The sequence below is a fragment of the Ostrinia nubilalis genome, chromosome 4 (genome assembly GCF_963855985.1).
Source record: "Ostrinia nubilalis chromosome 4, ilOstNubi1.1, whole genome shotgun sequence".
NCBI lineage: Eukaryota > Metazoa > Arthropoda > Insecta > Lepidoptera > Crambidae > Ostrinia > Ostrinia nubilalis.
In genome coordinates, this window is record NC_087091.1 from 2,468,244 (window position 1) to 2,484,610 (window position 16,367).

Sequence of the window (16,367 nt, forward strand, 5' to 3'; positions counted from 1 at the left end):
ATGTACCGTTTGGGACGAAACTTGGGTGGATGTTTTTTTATAAGAAACGAACTTTTGGTCGATGGTATGAGATCATCACTACAGTTTGTTATAAGTAGAGGTGCTGGTTTTATTAATCTCTATTTAAGAATATGAAAAAAAAGCCTTCTAGTAACTGCGAATCGAGACACAATAGAAATCAATGCGACTGCTTAGGGATCCCTATGTTCAATTTCAAAAGATAGACTTTTGATTTAGACGATGACTAGCGACCCACCCCTGCTTCGCCCAGGTACAATGTATTATATTTAAAAACATTCGTCTTGAATCACTCTAACATTCGTCTTGAATCACTCTCTATTAAAAAAAACCGCATCACTATCCGATCTCCGAAGCGAAGCGACTTTGTTTTATATTAAGTAGTGATAATGATGAATGTAGTCTTCGTACCTAATTAGTACCTAGTATACAAGAGGTTTCTTGTACCTCTCTTCACTTTTCTCTCTATAAAAAAATGAATTCTTTGTAAGTCACAGATTGTAATCAACAAAACGCATTCTCCCAGCTCCAATCGCACCTTGATAAGTCTGTTTCCTAGCAATAAATACAATTTTACGACATCAGATCGCAGTGAAGATGTAATCTAATTTAAAATGTGTTTTATTGTTGTTGGCATTAGTTCCAACGTTAATTAAAAGTCTTGACATCCATGTGAGGTGTATTTGTTAAAATACATATTATTACCTCGATAACTACTTCCTACAACAAAGCCAAGCACAAATTAATTAAAACTACTAATTAGCCTGCTTACAATAAGAACAAATATAAATTGCCCTGTTATGGCATCGAGATATTTCCGTAACTTTATAGGTTTTGTTATTTTATCAACAGGGGGCGTTGTCACGCTGCCATAATTACTGAATTATGTTAATAAAAGCCCCTTAACTGAAATGAAGTAATTAAGGCTATCCGGCCGATTTTAATATGCCTGCACTTGTTTGCGTAGCCTCGCGGTCGAGGACTCTCCAAACTCGCCGGGTGCTCTTATAAGGGGCATAGACTTGCGTTTGTAAATACCATTAAGCAGCATGCTGGTATGCTGTGTGGCCATCTAATTATTTTTTATACGAATATTTATGGAAATTTCTTTATGACGTGATTTTTAAAAGTCATTTAGCTGTCAGGTAATGAGTTTAAAGAGCCATAATGCATGGGTGAAGCTTTTTGGATTGATCTAATTAAGTAGTTATAATTTTTAAAGAGGCATTAAAAAAAGGAATGTATTTAATAACGGAGCTTTTAGTGTAACATAACAACATCACTGTGGTTCGTTGTGATGTAAAATCTAATACAAATGTCGTGGGTGAAGCTGCAATTAGCCGTAGCTAGAGCTAGATATAATGTAAGAAATAAACGTTAAACAATTTTAATAACAAATCCTTATCAAATCGACATCGTTTGGCTCAAACGCTTATCAAGCAAATCATCTTGTTTAAGTTTGTTGGCAGTTTCTTTAACAGCTGATAACCAGCCACTGGCTCCTAAAGGCGGTTCTGGTGCCAAATCGCGCCACTAGGGGGCGCACTATCACAATTTTGGCTGAACAAGCAAAGCGTTAGGTTTTGATATGGTATTGGGCACGTTTTGAAGACTGCAGTAAATAGGTGCTTGTAAATATAAAAAGTGTACTATGATGAACACAGAATGAGATACTAACATACCTACCTAGATGTTTTTTTTGGGAAAATATTGAAAGGTAAAAAATTAGGCGACCTTTTGTCGCTAGAGCGGTATTTTTTAAACTACATTAAGCTGCTATTTAAAGCTTTTATTGCTTAAAAAAATATAGTAACCGTTAGTAAGTTAAACAAAATATTTATTTCCAAAGAAGTAGGTAATGAAAAAGAAATTGCTCTACAATTTTATTCCATTAAACATTTTTAACTATTTAAAAGACTGAAATGTTTCCAATTAACTTTTATATTTCGTCTTAATTACTCGTAAACATCGCTTAAATTGCCTGTCCCGAAAATGTAGTTTAAATGTTCTCGGAAAAATAACGAGGATACAAGCAATTCGTACAAAATCTCTGCCATCGGCACTAATTGTTTACTCAATACATATTTTTTAATTCATCAATTTATTATTTACGTTATATAAACTGATATATTTCCATGATACTACATACTGAGAGAGTATCAAAATTTATACATAGTGCTCATCACTATAACATTTACTTTATGAAGCACCCGCATACCCAGATATTTAAAAACAAATGATAAGCTCGTGCGCATTTTCTCGCACAGACGTATCTTAAAACTTCAAAAATCTGTGTTTTTACTGTTCTCCTGCTCATTTTATCTTCTTTTGTTCCCAGGCTGCACGTTCCCCCCTCGCTGGCACGGGCGCTGGTTCCAGTCGGGGGTGATCCAGCCCATCATCATAGAGGGAGACCGCCTCTCCAACAAGGGGAAGTGCGTTTCGTCAGAGGGAGACAAGTTTCTGATAGTTGACGAGTGAGTAATAAGATAGTTAAACATTTTTAATGCATGCTCCCCTCTAGTGAGTTCTGGTTCCAGTCGGGGGTGATCCAGCCCATCATCATGAGGGAGATCGTCTCTCTAACAAGGTGAAGTGCGTTTCGTCAGAGGGAGACAAGTTTTTGATAGTTGACGAGTGAGTATTACAATAGAGCAAGCATTTTTAATGCATCCTCGCTAGCAAGGACGCTGGTTTCTGTCGGGGGTGATCCAGCCCATCATCATAGAGGGAGACCGTCTCTCCAACAAGGGGAAGTGCGTTTCTTCAGAGGTAAACAAGTGTCTGATAGTGGACGAGGGAGTATTGTGATGGTGCAAACACTTTTAATGCATGCTCCCCTATAGTTAGTTCTGGTTCCAGTCGAGGGTGATCCAGCCCATCATCATAGAGGGAGACCGTCTCTCCAACAAGGGGAAGTGCGTTTCTTCAGAGGGAGACAAATTTTTGATAGTTGACGAGTGAGTAATAAGATAGTTAAACATTTTTAATGCATGCTCTCTTCTCGCTTGCAAGGAGGATGGTTCCAGTCGAGGGTGATCCAGCCCATCATCTTAGAGGGAGACCGTCTCTCTAACAAGGGGAAGTGCGTTTCGTCATAGGGAGACAAGTTTTTGATAGATGACGAGTGAGTATTGTGGTGGCAGAAACTTTTTTACAGCCTTTCAGCGTCATACAATATAGGTACCTGTATAGGTATGCAATGAAGGCTATCGTTTTAGCGCTCACCAGTTAGCGCCACTGTAGAGTAAGGTCCTGTCACTTGCTAGTAGCGAAGACAGTGGCACCAACTGGTGAGTGCTAAAGTGGTAGGAGGACTATCGCATTTGCACTCATCAAGATGGCGCCACTGTAGAGTAAGGTTCTGTCAATCGCCAGGGGTACCAACTGTTAAGTATAAAAACGATAGCCCTCATTGAACTGTTTTGAAGATCATCCGCCAGTATACACATTTATAAGCGTTCCAATACTTACACAGTACGATTCCCATCTTTCTGTTTCGACCTTTCTATGTTTATTAACCAACCACGATACTTGCTTATTCGGGCTGAACTTGTATTTGCATGTAAAATGACAAACTTCATGATATTCTCTTTTTCAGGAAAGGCTGTTACCGCTGCGTCGTGATGCACGAAAAACATCAGAATGTCCTACAATATAAAGAAAGTGAGTACAACATACATATTAATGGTCCAGTAGCGTAATAAAAACTGAAAATGTAATGAGGAAATGCATTTGATATTTATTTTATGGAAATTTTGACTTTTGGATGGGAAAAGGTAAATATGGAGAGACAGATAGTGACCAACGAATGATAAATTGACTTAATATTTTGCTTCCTGAAATATTTTCTTTAAAACAATACAAACGGTACGGTATCAAGCGCACCTCGTACCTACGTAAATATGACGTACGAGGTTTCTAAATTATTAAGTTTTATGCAATACAGTTTGGTTGGTGCCAAAAGATGCAGCCATCATTTAATAAGGTGTCAGATGAATACCAGTGTCTTGGCACTTTGTTATCACCTATGCACTTGAATTCTCTTTTGTTTTATGCCAAAACACATTTACATCGATAGCACGAACACAAAGCTAAACACTGCGATCTTATGTAGTTTTAAATAAGCGCGATTATATTGCAACTAGCTTTCCGCCCGCGGCTCTTCCCGCGTGGATTTTTGTCTGCCACAGAAAAACTTTATCGCGCGCGCGTCCCTGTTTCAAAAACCGGAATAAAAACTTATCCTATGTCCTTTCCCGAGACTCAAACTATCTCTATGCCAAATTTCATCAAAATCTGTTCAGTGGTTTAGGCGTGAAAGCAAGACAGACAGACAGACAGAGTTACTTTCGCATTTTTATAATATTAATATATTGTACCTTGACTGTATACCCCTAAGATACAAGCTTGCAGTTGAAATAGTTTTACAGCTAAAAACTAAGTAAAAATTTGAGATTGTGATAATCAATGTGCGCGTTTAAATGGAATTCCTTTCTAGACCAAAATTAATTTTCCACCAAATTAATTGCATCCCAAAAATCCCTTGCAATTTCTCTCCATCCCCGGGTCATTGGAACCAGCTAATAAAGGTCCAGGGTGGGTCTAGACTGGCCCGTGCGAGATTAGACTAATGGACCGGTGGCGGATGCCGGATTGAAAAATGTCCCCACCGGGCACGAGAGATTAATGGACGAACGAACTGCTGGTATGTTATTACTTGCAAGGGATTGGGTGGGTGGTAGCTGGTGAACTGATGTTCTAGATTTAAGTCCTAGACACATAAATTGGTTTATGTTTAAACTATTAGATTAGCTTCGATACTAAACATTTGTCGTGAACTTTTTACAAATCTTTGATTTTGAAGTCTTCGATGGAGACGAGATACTGCCGCCAAGACAACGCCTCTTGGGGCTTATGCGTTCTGAAATAATTCGAACATATGAAGGTGCTGCCTAATGCCTCTTAGACGGCACAATCGACTAAACTTACCTTCCAAAGCATGACATTTTAGCAATAGCACATATTTAAATCCTGTATTAGAATAAAGGCCCTTTTCAGGGCACTTCGGCCTGCATTTCCATCTTCATTCAGTCCTGCAATACCCTACCTAAACTGAGCACAAATCATATGTAAGAATTTAATCTTATTCCTTTAACAAACAATTTCACACGTAGAGCCGCGTGCTAGAAAATTAATATCGAGCTAACACCATAAGATTTCTACACATTTAGCACTAAATCTCATAACGGGTGGGCTGTAAATCACCCGCGTGCGTGCGCTCGATTATGAGTATCGATAAACACCATTATTATAGTCACATTAATCGAGAACGTTGATAGAAAAGCCATGAAAGTGTTACGCATTTTTCGGTAGTGTTTGATAGAGAAGAAGGATTGTTCGTCACAAAAACTATATGTGTAATTAAGGCAGGGGTGCACCATCTTACTTTAACTTTAACAAACGCCAAAAGTCTGTAACTCCTACAAAAAAAACACCAGTTGTGGTTATAGTCACGGTTAAAATAAAGTGGTGCAACTTAGCCTGAAAATTTTAAGCATGAAAAGGAGTACCTTAAATTATTTTAAATCAATAAATTGAATTGCATAAGGCAGGAATCGAACCCACGATCTACAGTCACCCGGCAAGCGAAGGGTCGTGGACTTTATTCCCACATTAGGCATCCAATTTTTTCAAGTTCTTAAAAACGTTAGCAGTTTTTAGTGTTTCCAAAAATTGAGTTAATTTAATTTAAATAAAAAACTGTTAAGTCAGGAGGGTGTATATTTCACATCAAAAACTTTTCATTGAATTGCTCTTGTGTAATATAATCCTGAATGGATTCACGAACTCCATTCATTTTATCAATCGACACCGCTTACGTTTTTTCACCGAAATTCCCGATTTCATGTTTAGTTGGCACATTTAATCTACTACTAGCGGCTACCCGCGACTTCGTACGCGTGGATCCCGTTTTACCTCCTTATGGGTGGAGTTTCGTAAAATCCTTTCTTAGCGGATGCCTACGTCATAACATCTACCTGCATGCCAAATTTCAGCCCGATCCGTCCAGTGGTTTGGGCTGTGCGTTGATAGATCACTATGTCAGTCAGTCAGTTAGTCAGTCAGTCAGTCAGATTTTGAGCACCGACTGTACTTTTCCTTACCTTTAACATTATTAGCTTGACGTCAGCGTGTAATTTCCAGTGTAAGGGTAGACAAGGTCGCGTAAAGTTTTCTTGATCAATAAGTCAGCGAAGGTAGCTACATTATGTATGCTGAGTAATTTTGATAAAAGCTAATGAGCGTACATGGAATAATTTTGTTGATTTTAACTAATGGATACCAATATTTATTGATTGAACTTATGCTTAGGTACTGGTGCAAAGATACGGTTTTATTTAAGTTTAAGTTTACGACTTTTTATAGCAAGATCTTATACCTAAGAAAAGTGCTGCTAAGAATCTTTTGTGTGTGTTGACAAATACAACATTAAGTAGCACCAGCTTAAATGACTATTATCTATATCTGTTGTAATTCGATCACCTAGTTTCAAGATTCTACTATTTCGTACTTATCTAGAGACGCAGCGAAACAATAATATTGAGAAATCTAATTCTCAATTTGAAATTATCAACTGGCACTGGACCTAACTTTTAGAATCTGAACCTTACTCTTCTTCCCTGAAGGCGGAAAGCTTCAGAGAACCAGACAGTCATATTCTTTCTCTTTCTAGCTTCCCTGAGGGCCGAGAGCTTCAGAAAACTAAACAGTCATATTATTTCTCTTTCCAGTATTCCTTTTCTTCCCTGAAGGCTGCTGAAAATGATGGTAACTTATGTTTTTCTTTCTCGTTCTAGCGTTCTGCTACCGCCGAGATGCCCTGCCTCACCTGTGCACCCTCATCACGGGAGATGCGCTCTTGTACTCGATGTTTCGGGAGAATGCAGACCCGGTGGACTGCCCTCTGAAGGGACCCTTCTCTTTTACTTACAACAGGTAAGTACAATTATAAAGTAATGCTGCGCAAAACATTTAGGTTCAGCACTGACAATCTTTACAGGGAATGTAACGTTCTACGCGTCAGACAACTCTACATTCTAAGAGCTGCAACCGCGACACACAGTATCGCTCTAAAATCGCCAGACTACGAACAAATGTTGAAGAGACGTGTTTATAAATATCCCGTTCCAACAGCTCAAACCTCCTTCGCAAAGCGTCAACCGCAGAATCTCTTACCCCGGATATATAATGCCATCTGTCGAAAAGTAAATATAAAGGGATCTACTACGTATGAGGCCAAACGGTTGATTGAAACTTGGTTAAAAACACAAGATTATGCTGAGACCGAAGATATTCTAACCTAATCCTCCTTTGACACGCACACACACACATACACACCACACACGCACACGTACAGGCACACACACACGCGTGCGCGCGCGCGCGCGCACACACACACACACACACACACACACACACACACACACACACACACACACACACACACGCACACACCTTCCTATTACAAATTTTAATTAAGATTTTTAATTAAAACCGCACATTCCAATTTTGTTTAAAAATGTAAAAAATTCTAAATTTCAATTTCCTATAATGTAATTGTTATCAAAATAGTATTTAATTGACTGTTTAATATTACCTTACATATCATTTTGCCACTAGCTTAAAAGTAAACTGTTTGTCCGACTGCTACTGTAATTTACTTTTAGAGTTGTGTTATTATTTGGCAGCTGCGATACAAGCGTGAGCTTAGTGCAGAAGCCGCTGAAAATGTTAAGTCTGTACTACTTAATAGAAATAAAGCTATTATTTATTATTTATTTATTTATTTATTAATAAGACAGTAAAGTAAGCCTACACTCCGATTTAGCTCGAGTATCTTATGAGATCATAGGGTGTCAGTTGGACCCATAGAATTAGAGGTAATCTTTATACTTAATGCGAACAACTAGAGACTTCAGAATAATATACTAAATTTTAACCTATGTTGATGTGTTCCCCATGACGTAGGCTTCAAGACTGTTTTACATGTTAGGTACCTACTTGTATCACTCAACATAACTGTATTAATTTCATGTGTATTCAATTGATTTTGATCGAAAAGAGCATTTGTACCGCGAGAGGCACTTATTAGCTGAATGACGACCTATATCAAAACTTTATTTTTATTTTGAGGCAGTTACAAATGAGATCGATACTTACTTAATGAACGCCACAAATTAATTAATTAACGATGTACACTACTCAGAATTATTCCGAAAGGTAATGCCACTTAAAAGCATAGACAGTCACTATTCCTTTGAATCGCTTTTAATTACTTACTGGAGTGACTGTCAGACAATCAAAATGATCACAGTCTACCTTTGGGCACTTTGTCTATTGTTGTTTTGGTAATATTTGCTGTCAAACTGACGAGCATAACTAACACTGTTTTTAGCTAAATTACTTAAACATATAATGTAGAGAGTAGTAGTAGATTTCATACAAAATATTTCTACTGTCATTATATTAATATCATAGTCAAGCATCAAAGAAAAAACACTACCTACACCAGTTTTTCTACTCAGCATTGGTCTTCATCATTAAAGTCTCGAAGCTGTGGTAGGGGCAATTTAAAAAAAGCTAAAAGATTTTTGTAACAATTTGTTGCTCAAATCCAGGCTAATCTTTTTGTGATACACAGGAAGAGTACTAACTGTTGAGCACATCATCATCATTTCAGCCACAGGACGTCCACTTGACCTTCCCAACGATTTCCACATCGCCCGGTTGGTAGCGGCCTGCATCCAGCGCCTTCCTGCTACCTTTATGAGATCGTCGGTCCACCTTTGTACACTTTGTGTAAATTGTCGAACACCATACACCTGATCAGGCAACTGTTCGGAGGAGGCTACAGCGAGCCTTAGAGCCTAAATAGCTCTTAAAATGTCTGGAGTTAAGAAGGGAGTTAAACGATTATGAAAGCTTTAAAAGAGATACTACCCCAGGAAGGTACCGCTGACCCCGGAGAATCCCTCTCTGGGCTTGAGTCAGCCCAGCATAACTTGACTGATCCAAGCCCAGGCTGCCCCTCGTATTCTGGGAGTGGAGGGAGGCACAACTTTGCTTAATTGTTGAACACAAGTGAAAACATTAAAATAATTGTATGTGTGTTACATTTATAAAACGATACATTATTTAAATTACTGCTGAACTTGCCATCAGAGTTCATACGATCAGTTTTGCCTAAGACCAGTCTGGAGTTATAATTACCTCTCCAAGTGTCGTCCGGCGACTTTATTGCCGGAGCCATCTGTCGTGTGCCGTTTAATTTCACGTCAAATTTGCCGTCCGTCAATTTGGAACTGTTCGAGGGTAATTAATTAGCAGTAATTTATGGTTCAGTGATATTCGGTGAATTACATGCAATGTGATAATGTCAATGCCCGGTCGAGGCTAGTGCTTGTGTGTTAACAATCTTGAACTTTATATCAGTGTAAATTGGACTGTAACTACTACTTACATCATGTTATTATGGTCCAATAAGTACTTAGCTTTCAAACAGGTAGGTTTATCAGAATCATATTAAAATAAACGATCATTGAATTACGATCGTAAGTTGACATTTATGATGGACAAACTTAGCTAGAATTGCCAACCACATTAAATTGTTGCAAAACAAGTTTATTAAATTAAATCATCGGGTCATTTAGTAACCCTATGGGAACACGGCCTTCCCTAATTTACTAGAGCTAAATGAAGGATTCGGGTTACACCTCCCTCGTCTTCCAGATGGGTTGTAAAAGCATATTTGCCTATATGTACCTAGTCTCCTTTTACGACAACCACTGGAAAAGTGGGAACTATGGCCATGTTCTCTCTGCCAGAACCACATGACCAAGTCTACACCCATTTGCTAAATAGCTGAATGACTATTTACCTACTTTATTCTTATTCCAGGGGTCATGGTGACTGCAAAAGCCCGGTGTCCTCGATCGAGAGCTGCACTGAGGACTCGAGGCTACTCCTCAACTATCAAGCCTGCCCTGACGTGCACGGTTCTGAGAGCACCGGTAAGTTTGCGACTTAAATTCAAAGATAGCTACCGGAAATTTAACTATTGATGCGCGTAAATATAGCGTATTTACCAACGGATTTAAATGGACAGAGCGTTGTTCAAAAAACCAAAATCAAAGGTATCAAAAAAGTTTGTAGTGTAAGCTAGATCATAGAACATGAATAAGACATTCTTGTTTAGTAGGTAACAAACGTTAAAAATCTAAACAGCTGTAGAGCTTGCACCTAAATATTCGGTTAGAGTTTAGACGATAGTTGCATTCTAAGGCCTACTGTTAAATAACGTAGCGCGTCCCTAATCTTCAATCGAAATCTAACGCACACACTTTACATTGTTTACCTACTAAAGGTATTTTTTTCTTTAAAAACAAAAAAATTAACAACACAGGTTGAATGTCTCGTAGCCAAACAAAGGACTTAGAATCCGATGCATTTGCCAATTAGGATCTTGGGCATGCAGAGTCGCGAATAAATCAATACACATTAAACTCCCCGAGTACACCCTTTATTTTCTCCTTTCGTCTACGCCGTTTCTATTATCGGTTAGTAATTTAAGGCCAGAGTCACTTGTGGAATCCGTCTACCCGTTACAAATCAGCAGGTTGGGCTTAGACAATCAATATAGCTAACGATTCTATTTTTGGAAGCGGTAAGTTAATTCCGAATGCAGTATAGGACACGTCTAGACGTATGGCATTTGCAGGATTAGTTATAGTTAATTATTAGAAATAATTCACTTCGCAGTTTATTTCGGAAGGTTTATAATGCGAAAATACTCGATTTTACTAGGTGTAAGAAATTATTTACGTGACCAAACTAGAAGTGATAAAAGTGTACCTAATGCTGAACGACATCTCGTACCCATTGTTAGATATAGGTAGGTATTTAATTTTCAGCAGCGTATATTTTAAACCAAACTATAGATTTTTTGGTTTATGTACGGCAAAAACTTCTTATAGTACTTTCCAAAAGAAGAGTCGCTTTTTTTAGAGTATAATTTTTGTATCCTTCTCTAAGTTCTCTATTCTCGTCTGACGGAGACAAAGGATTATCAATTTTTTATATGTATACTTAAAGTATATACCTAATTCTGGATCTAATTGTATTTATAAAACAACCATAGCATAGTCCCAATAGACAACTGTACCTACATCAAAGAAAATCACAAAGAGGATTCGTAGCCAAGCTGTCAGAAACTGTCCATAACCTTTAAAAAATTTGATCGAATTTTCCAGTGGAGGAACTGGAGTGCCTAGCAACGTGGAAGGAGGGCAGCCTTCGGTTCCTGGTGGGCAAACTGCACCACAACCACGCGACCAGCAACGAGGACCGCTACCGCTGCTTCGTCTACGAGAAGACAAATGGTATTGGTAAGACTAATATACAGACTTTAGATGGATACCAGGTCACTATTTGCGAGCAAAGCATCGCCTTTTGTTAATTTGAAATACCTGGTTAAATTCAATTTGTACCCTTACTGGTTACTACTCCATAGTTCTTAAATACTGCTTTAGTTTCACCATTCTCTTGGTAGATTGATAAAATGAATCTAATGACTGACTAAACCTTCACTGGTTTGGTTTTTAACGGAGATCACACAGTCACTGTAGATCCTGACTGCAGAAATTGCAGCAACAGGAATGAAACGTGGGAAAGTTTGATGGTTACAGAAGGCCCATATTCATCAATTTAAATATTCATGTACCTATTGATTTTTGATTGTCCCTTATTATAAAACCCGATCATTTTCAGTAAATATTTACGAAAATCTTGCGCATTAGGTTTGGTACGTCAGATGTAAATTGACGATGTATTCTTCATTTCCAGCATCAGGAAGTGCAGCGAAAGACGGCCCCAGCGCCCCTGGTGGCGTGGAGTACAGAGTGGCCCAGTCTGGTGACGCGACCTGCAACGGCCTGTTCAGCGCCACTGAAGGCTCCAGGACTATGGCTTTGAAGCGAGGTACCAATTATAATAATAACTAACACCTACCAGAAAATTCCATTGGGTACCTAAGTTGATACTTAGAAATACCTATACCTACCAGAAAATTCCATTGGGTTGACCTACTTAAAAAAATAGTAATTGCATACTTCATACCACTAATCAATGGATATGTCGCAGCTTAATTGACCGTTTAATTAACAGCCTAGCCATTTTACTAGCCGCCGCCATTCTAGTGGCCTAAATAATAACTATAGCCTGAATATTCAGCCGTAGTGTCTAATTTAATGAACTTGATGACTCATGCTTAGATCGTGTACCTACCTAAACAATAGAAAAACAATGAGGCAAGACAATGCAATTAGTCCATAAATTCTTTATTACAATAAGAATAGTATGACTTCGCTTGTTAACGCCTGAAATACAAGTAGTGTTTTTAATATTTTGTGTCTTTTAGTCTTGTTCTGTCCAATATTTTATTAGTAAAAGTCATACAGTAAAGTCCCTCGTATTTTATCCACAGATATCAAGCATGACACATGAATAACCAAAATTCTTTTTCCAGTATCAGTTCGCTTCAACTGCCAGTTCCCGTCCTGGATGACGTTCTCGCACACGTGGCACACGCTAGACTTCAGCAGCAACTACACGTTCTACCAGCGGAACGCGACGCTACGGATCAGCAACCAGACCGGAGCTGATATTAAAGTCTACTGTGTGAATGTGAAAGCCAGCTCTCCCAGTGGAAACTCCGTGGCTTTGGTCGCGCACTGGCAGCACCATTGGTAAGATTGGCTCCATCATTCCAGCCAATAGCAGATTCTTTAGCAGTAACTACACGTTCTACCAGCGGAACGCGACGCTACGGATCAGCAACCAGACCGGTGCTGATATTAAAGTCTACTGCGTGAATGTGAAGGCCAGCTCGCCCAGTGGAAACTCGGTGGCTTTGGTCGCGCACTGGCAGCACCACTGGTAAGTTCTAGTTTCATCAGCCAATAGCATTTCCGCAGCAACTATACGTTCTACTACAGGAACGCCACGCTTCGGATCAGCAACCAAACCGGTGCTGATATTAAAGTCTACTGTGTAAATGTGAAAGCCAGCTCTCCCAGTGGAAACTCGGTGGCTTTGGTCGCACATTGGCAGCACCACTGGTAAGTTGGACTCCACCATTTCAGCCACGTCACGTTCTACCAGCGGAACGCGACGCTACGGATCAGCAACCAGACTGGCGCTGACATCAAAGTCTACTGCGTGAATGTGAAGGCCAGCTCGCCCAGTGGAAACTCGGTGGCTTTGGTCGCGCACTGGCAGCATCATTGGTAAGTTCTAGTTTCACCAGCCAATAGCAGTCATTTCAGCAGCAACTACACGTTCTACCAGCGGAATGCAACGCTACGGATTAGCAACCAGACCGGTGCTGATATTAAAGTCTACTGTGTGAATGTGAAAGCCAGCTCGCCCTGTGGAAACTCCACCACTGGTAAGTTTGACTCCATAAATCCAACCAATAGCAATTCTTTAGTAGTACTACACGTTCTACCAGCGGAAGCAAAATAAGTAAGTAAGTAAAAAAAAATGCGACGCTACGGATCAGCAACCAGACCGGTGCTGAACTGCTGATATTAAAGTCTACTGGCTGGAAATTCAATGGCTTTGGTCGCGCATTGGCAGCACCACTGGTAAGTTTGACTCTATCATTCCAGCCCATGAAAGTCACTTCTATAGCTAACATTCTACAAGGGTAACGCGATCCTCCATTATTTTCATCATTAAGACATCCAGTGGCAAATACTTAGATGGGAACCATCCAAAAATTACTGCACATAAATCAACCTACCTAATACGTACCTCTATCAGAACGAACAACTTACAGTTAAAACTTAAAGCAGATTTCGAAGTATAACTAACTTAACAGATTACACAAATTCTGCGAATTAGTGTTGCAACTAGGATTCCTATTTTAGGTTTTAATCGAGTTTACATAAAATATGTTGAGTTCTACGAGTGTACCAGCACAAATCTTAGATAAGTTAATTTATTCGTTCTATCAGACATCGGTTGATTCGTAAGACTTGTAAATGGACTTGACTTCTTTTGATTTAGGTTTCCTGTATTATGTGATCGATTTATTATTAGACCTGCTTGCATAAACGCTCAAAATGAGCGAAAAAACTGTAGGCACAAACTGTTTGTGGTCGCACCACATTGGCTCTCGCTTTTTTCATCCAGTGACTGTTAGCAACCTTCTTCCATCGAAGATATGTGTGGTGTACAAAAGAAGTGTCTATACCTATCTGTCCCATTTTTCCAGCGTGTCCCGCTACGTCTGCGTGGTGCTGTACCGGCGGGACACGTACATAGCTGAGCTGCAGCGAGGCGCGCCCACCGCGAGACCCGACGAGGCGTGCTCGCCGCATCACTTCAATGCCGTCACGGCGCCCTACGTCACGCTAGTCGGTACGTGTCTTGCTCCTAGGAGAAGATTTATATTCTACTGAGAAGATGGATGTAGGTAGTTACCTAGAGGTTCCTGTACCGATTCTGAATTCTCATGATATGCAGCAAAATCTGAATAATGGCATTTTGGAGTTTGAAGCTTAGCAGACTGAAATGATCTTGGTTGTCCGAAAATAATAATGGTCCAATTGACCCATATCAGCTGTAGTTTGACATCAGGGATTTGACCTCAGTAATATGTTAACAAACCACGTTGCTGACGGTGTGCATTATAAGTAGCAGTACCTCATCACTCTATAGTACATTATATTCCCAGATTCCCTTATAGCATTTTAGGACTCATGACTTAAAATATAATTAAGTATAATAGAAAACTCTTTAACGTGCTTTATGTATAGAAAAAGATATGCTTTTCGGTATGTTGTGTAAGTAACTTATTCAATGTCTTTCTTATCCTTTCCAGCAAGCAATCCAGAATCGAAAGAGTGCCCTTACCCTGGAAAATACAGCATCCAGAACAGCAGACAGCAACGGGACGTGCGCTCCCTCGACAGGATACACAGGAGCAAACGGGAGTCGATCCTGGAGCGTAGGGTTAACGGGACGAGGCTGTTCAACTTTAGCGTAAGGAACATGTCGGAAGAGGCCATTTTGAGGAGTCGGAGGCAGGCGGAGGATTACGCGTGTTCAAGCAGCTATAGCAGACTGGAGGTCGGCTGTAACTCCGCTAAGAACATGGAGTTCTATTCCACTTGTGAGAATAGGGAGTTAGTTACAGGTGAGAAAATTTAATAAACATTTTAGTGACCTTCCCTACTGCGGTCATCTTTGTTCTGCAGTAGACGTCTTTCATTTAAAATCTTATGGGGAGCCATTTACCTACCTGTAATCCTGCGTTGCTTGCATCCAGGAGTCTCCTTTTCATTAATTTATTTTCGTGTTATTGTATTCCATTTTCTTTCTCTATTTAGTTGAATTTTCACCAGCATTTTCTAGCAAGATTCTTTGGAATAAAAATATCTTCAAAATTTTCAGCGTATACGTGCCACGGCGGCTGGTACGAGAATGGCGTCTCGTTCGTAGTGACGACGCCGGTAACGCGCGACAGTACCGCAGCACGGCGCTACTGCTTCGTGTCCCAAGACACGCGCGGGGGGGCACTGGGTGTAGCGCGCTCGCCAAACAACTGTGAGAGAGGGGCTCATCAGTCTATGGTCTTCGACGCCACTGCTACTGGTTAGTGAACCTTCTTGCTTTGTCGATAAAGTCGCAAATACGTTCAAGACGTTCGGCAGCACCGCAGCGCGTCGCTACTGCTTCGTGTACCTAGACACGCGTGAGGGGGCGTGGACAGAGACAGAGTAGCGCGCTCGCCGAACAACTGCGAGAGAGAGGCGCATCAGTCTATGGTCTTCGACGCCACTGCTACTGGTTAGTGAACCTTCTTGCTTTGTGATAAAGTCGCAAATACTAAGCACCGCAGCGCGGCGCTACTGCTTTGAGTCTGAAGACACGCGCGGGGGGGCGCTGGGGGTAGCGCGCTCGCCGAACAACTGCGAGAGAGGGGCGCATCAGTCTATGGTCTTCGACGCCACTGCTACTGGTTAGTGAACCTTCCTGCTTTGTTGATAAAGTCGCAAATATTAAGCACCGCAGCGCGACGCTACTGCTTTGTATCCCTATACGCGCGGGGGAGCACTGGGAGTAGCGCGCTCGCCGAACAACTGGGAGAGAGGGGCGCATCAGTCTATGGTCTTCGACGCCACTGCTACTGGTTAGTGAACCTTCTTGCTTTGTAGATAAAGTCGCAAATGCGTCCAAGACGCGCAAGTCTTCACCACAAAACGGTACTAAACGCTTTGTAA

The 16,367-nt window shown here is 40.3% G+C and overlaps 1 protein-coding gene across 1 annotated transcript; it reads left to right on the plus strand.

Annotated features, from left to right (window-relative positions):
- Positions 1 to 240: 240 nt before the first annotated feature.
- LOC135071301 (uncharacterized) lies at positions 241 to 16,110 on the plus strand. Its single transcript, XM_063965092.1, has 13 exons — positions 241 to 271; positions 2,357 to 2,495; positions 3,620 to 3,684; positions 6,879 to 7,017; positions 9,979 to 10,091; positions 11,331 to 11,465; positions 11,923 to 12,057; positions 12,605 to 12,824; positions 12,868 to 13,014; positions 14,357 to 14,502; positions 14,966 to 15,280; positions 15,538 to 15,738; positions 15,986 to 16,110. Exons 1-13 carry the CDS (start codon positions 241 to 243, stop codon positions 16,108 to 16,110), a joined length of 1,911 nt encoding a protein of 636 aa, XP_063821162.1.
- The last annotated feature ends 257 nt before the right edge of the window (positions 16,111 to 16,367 follow it).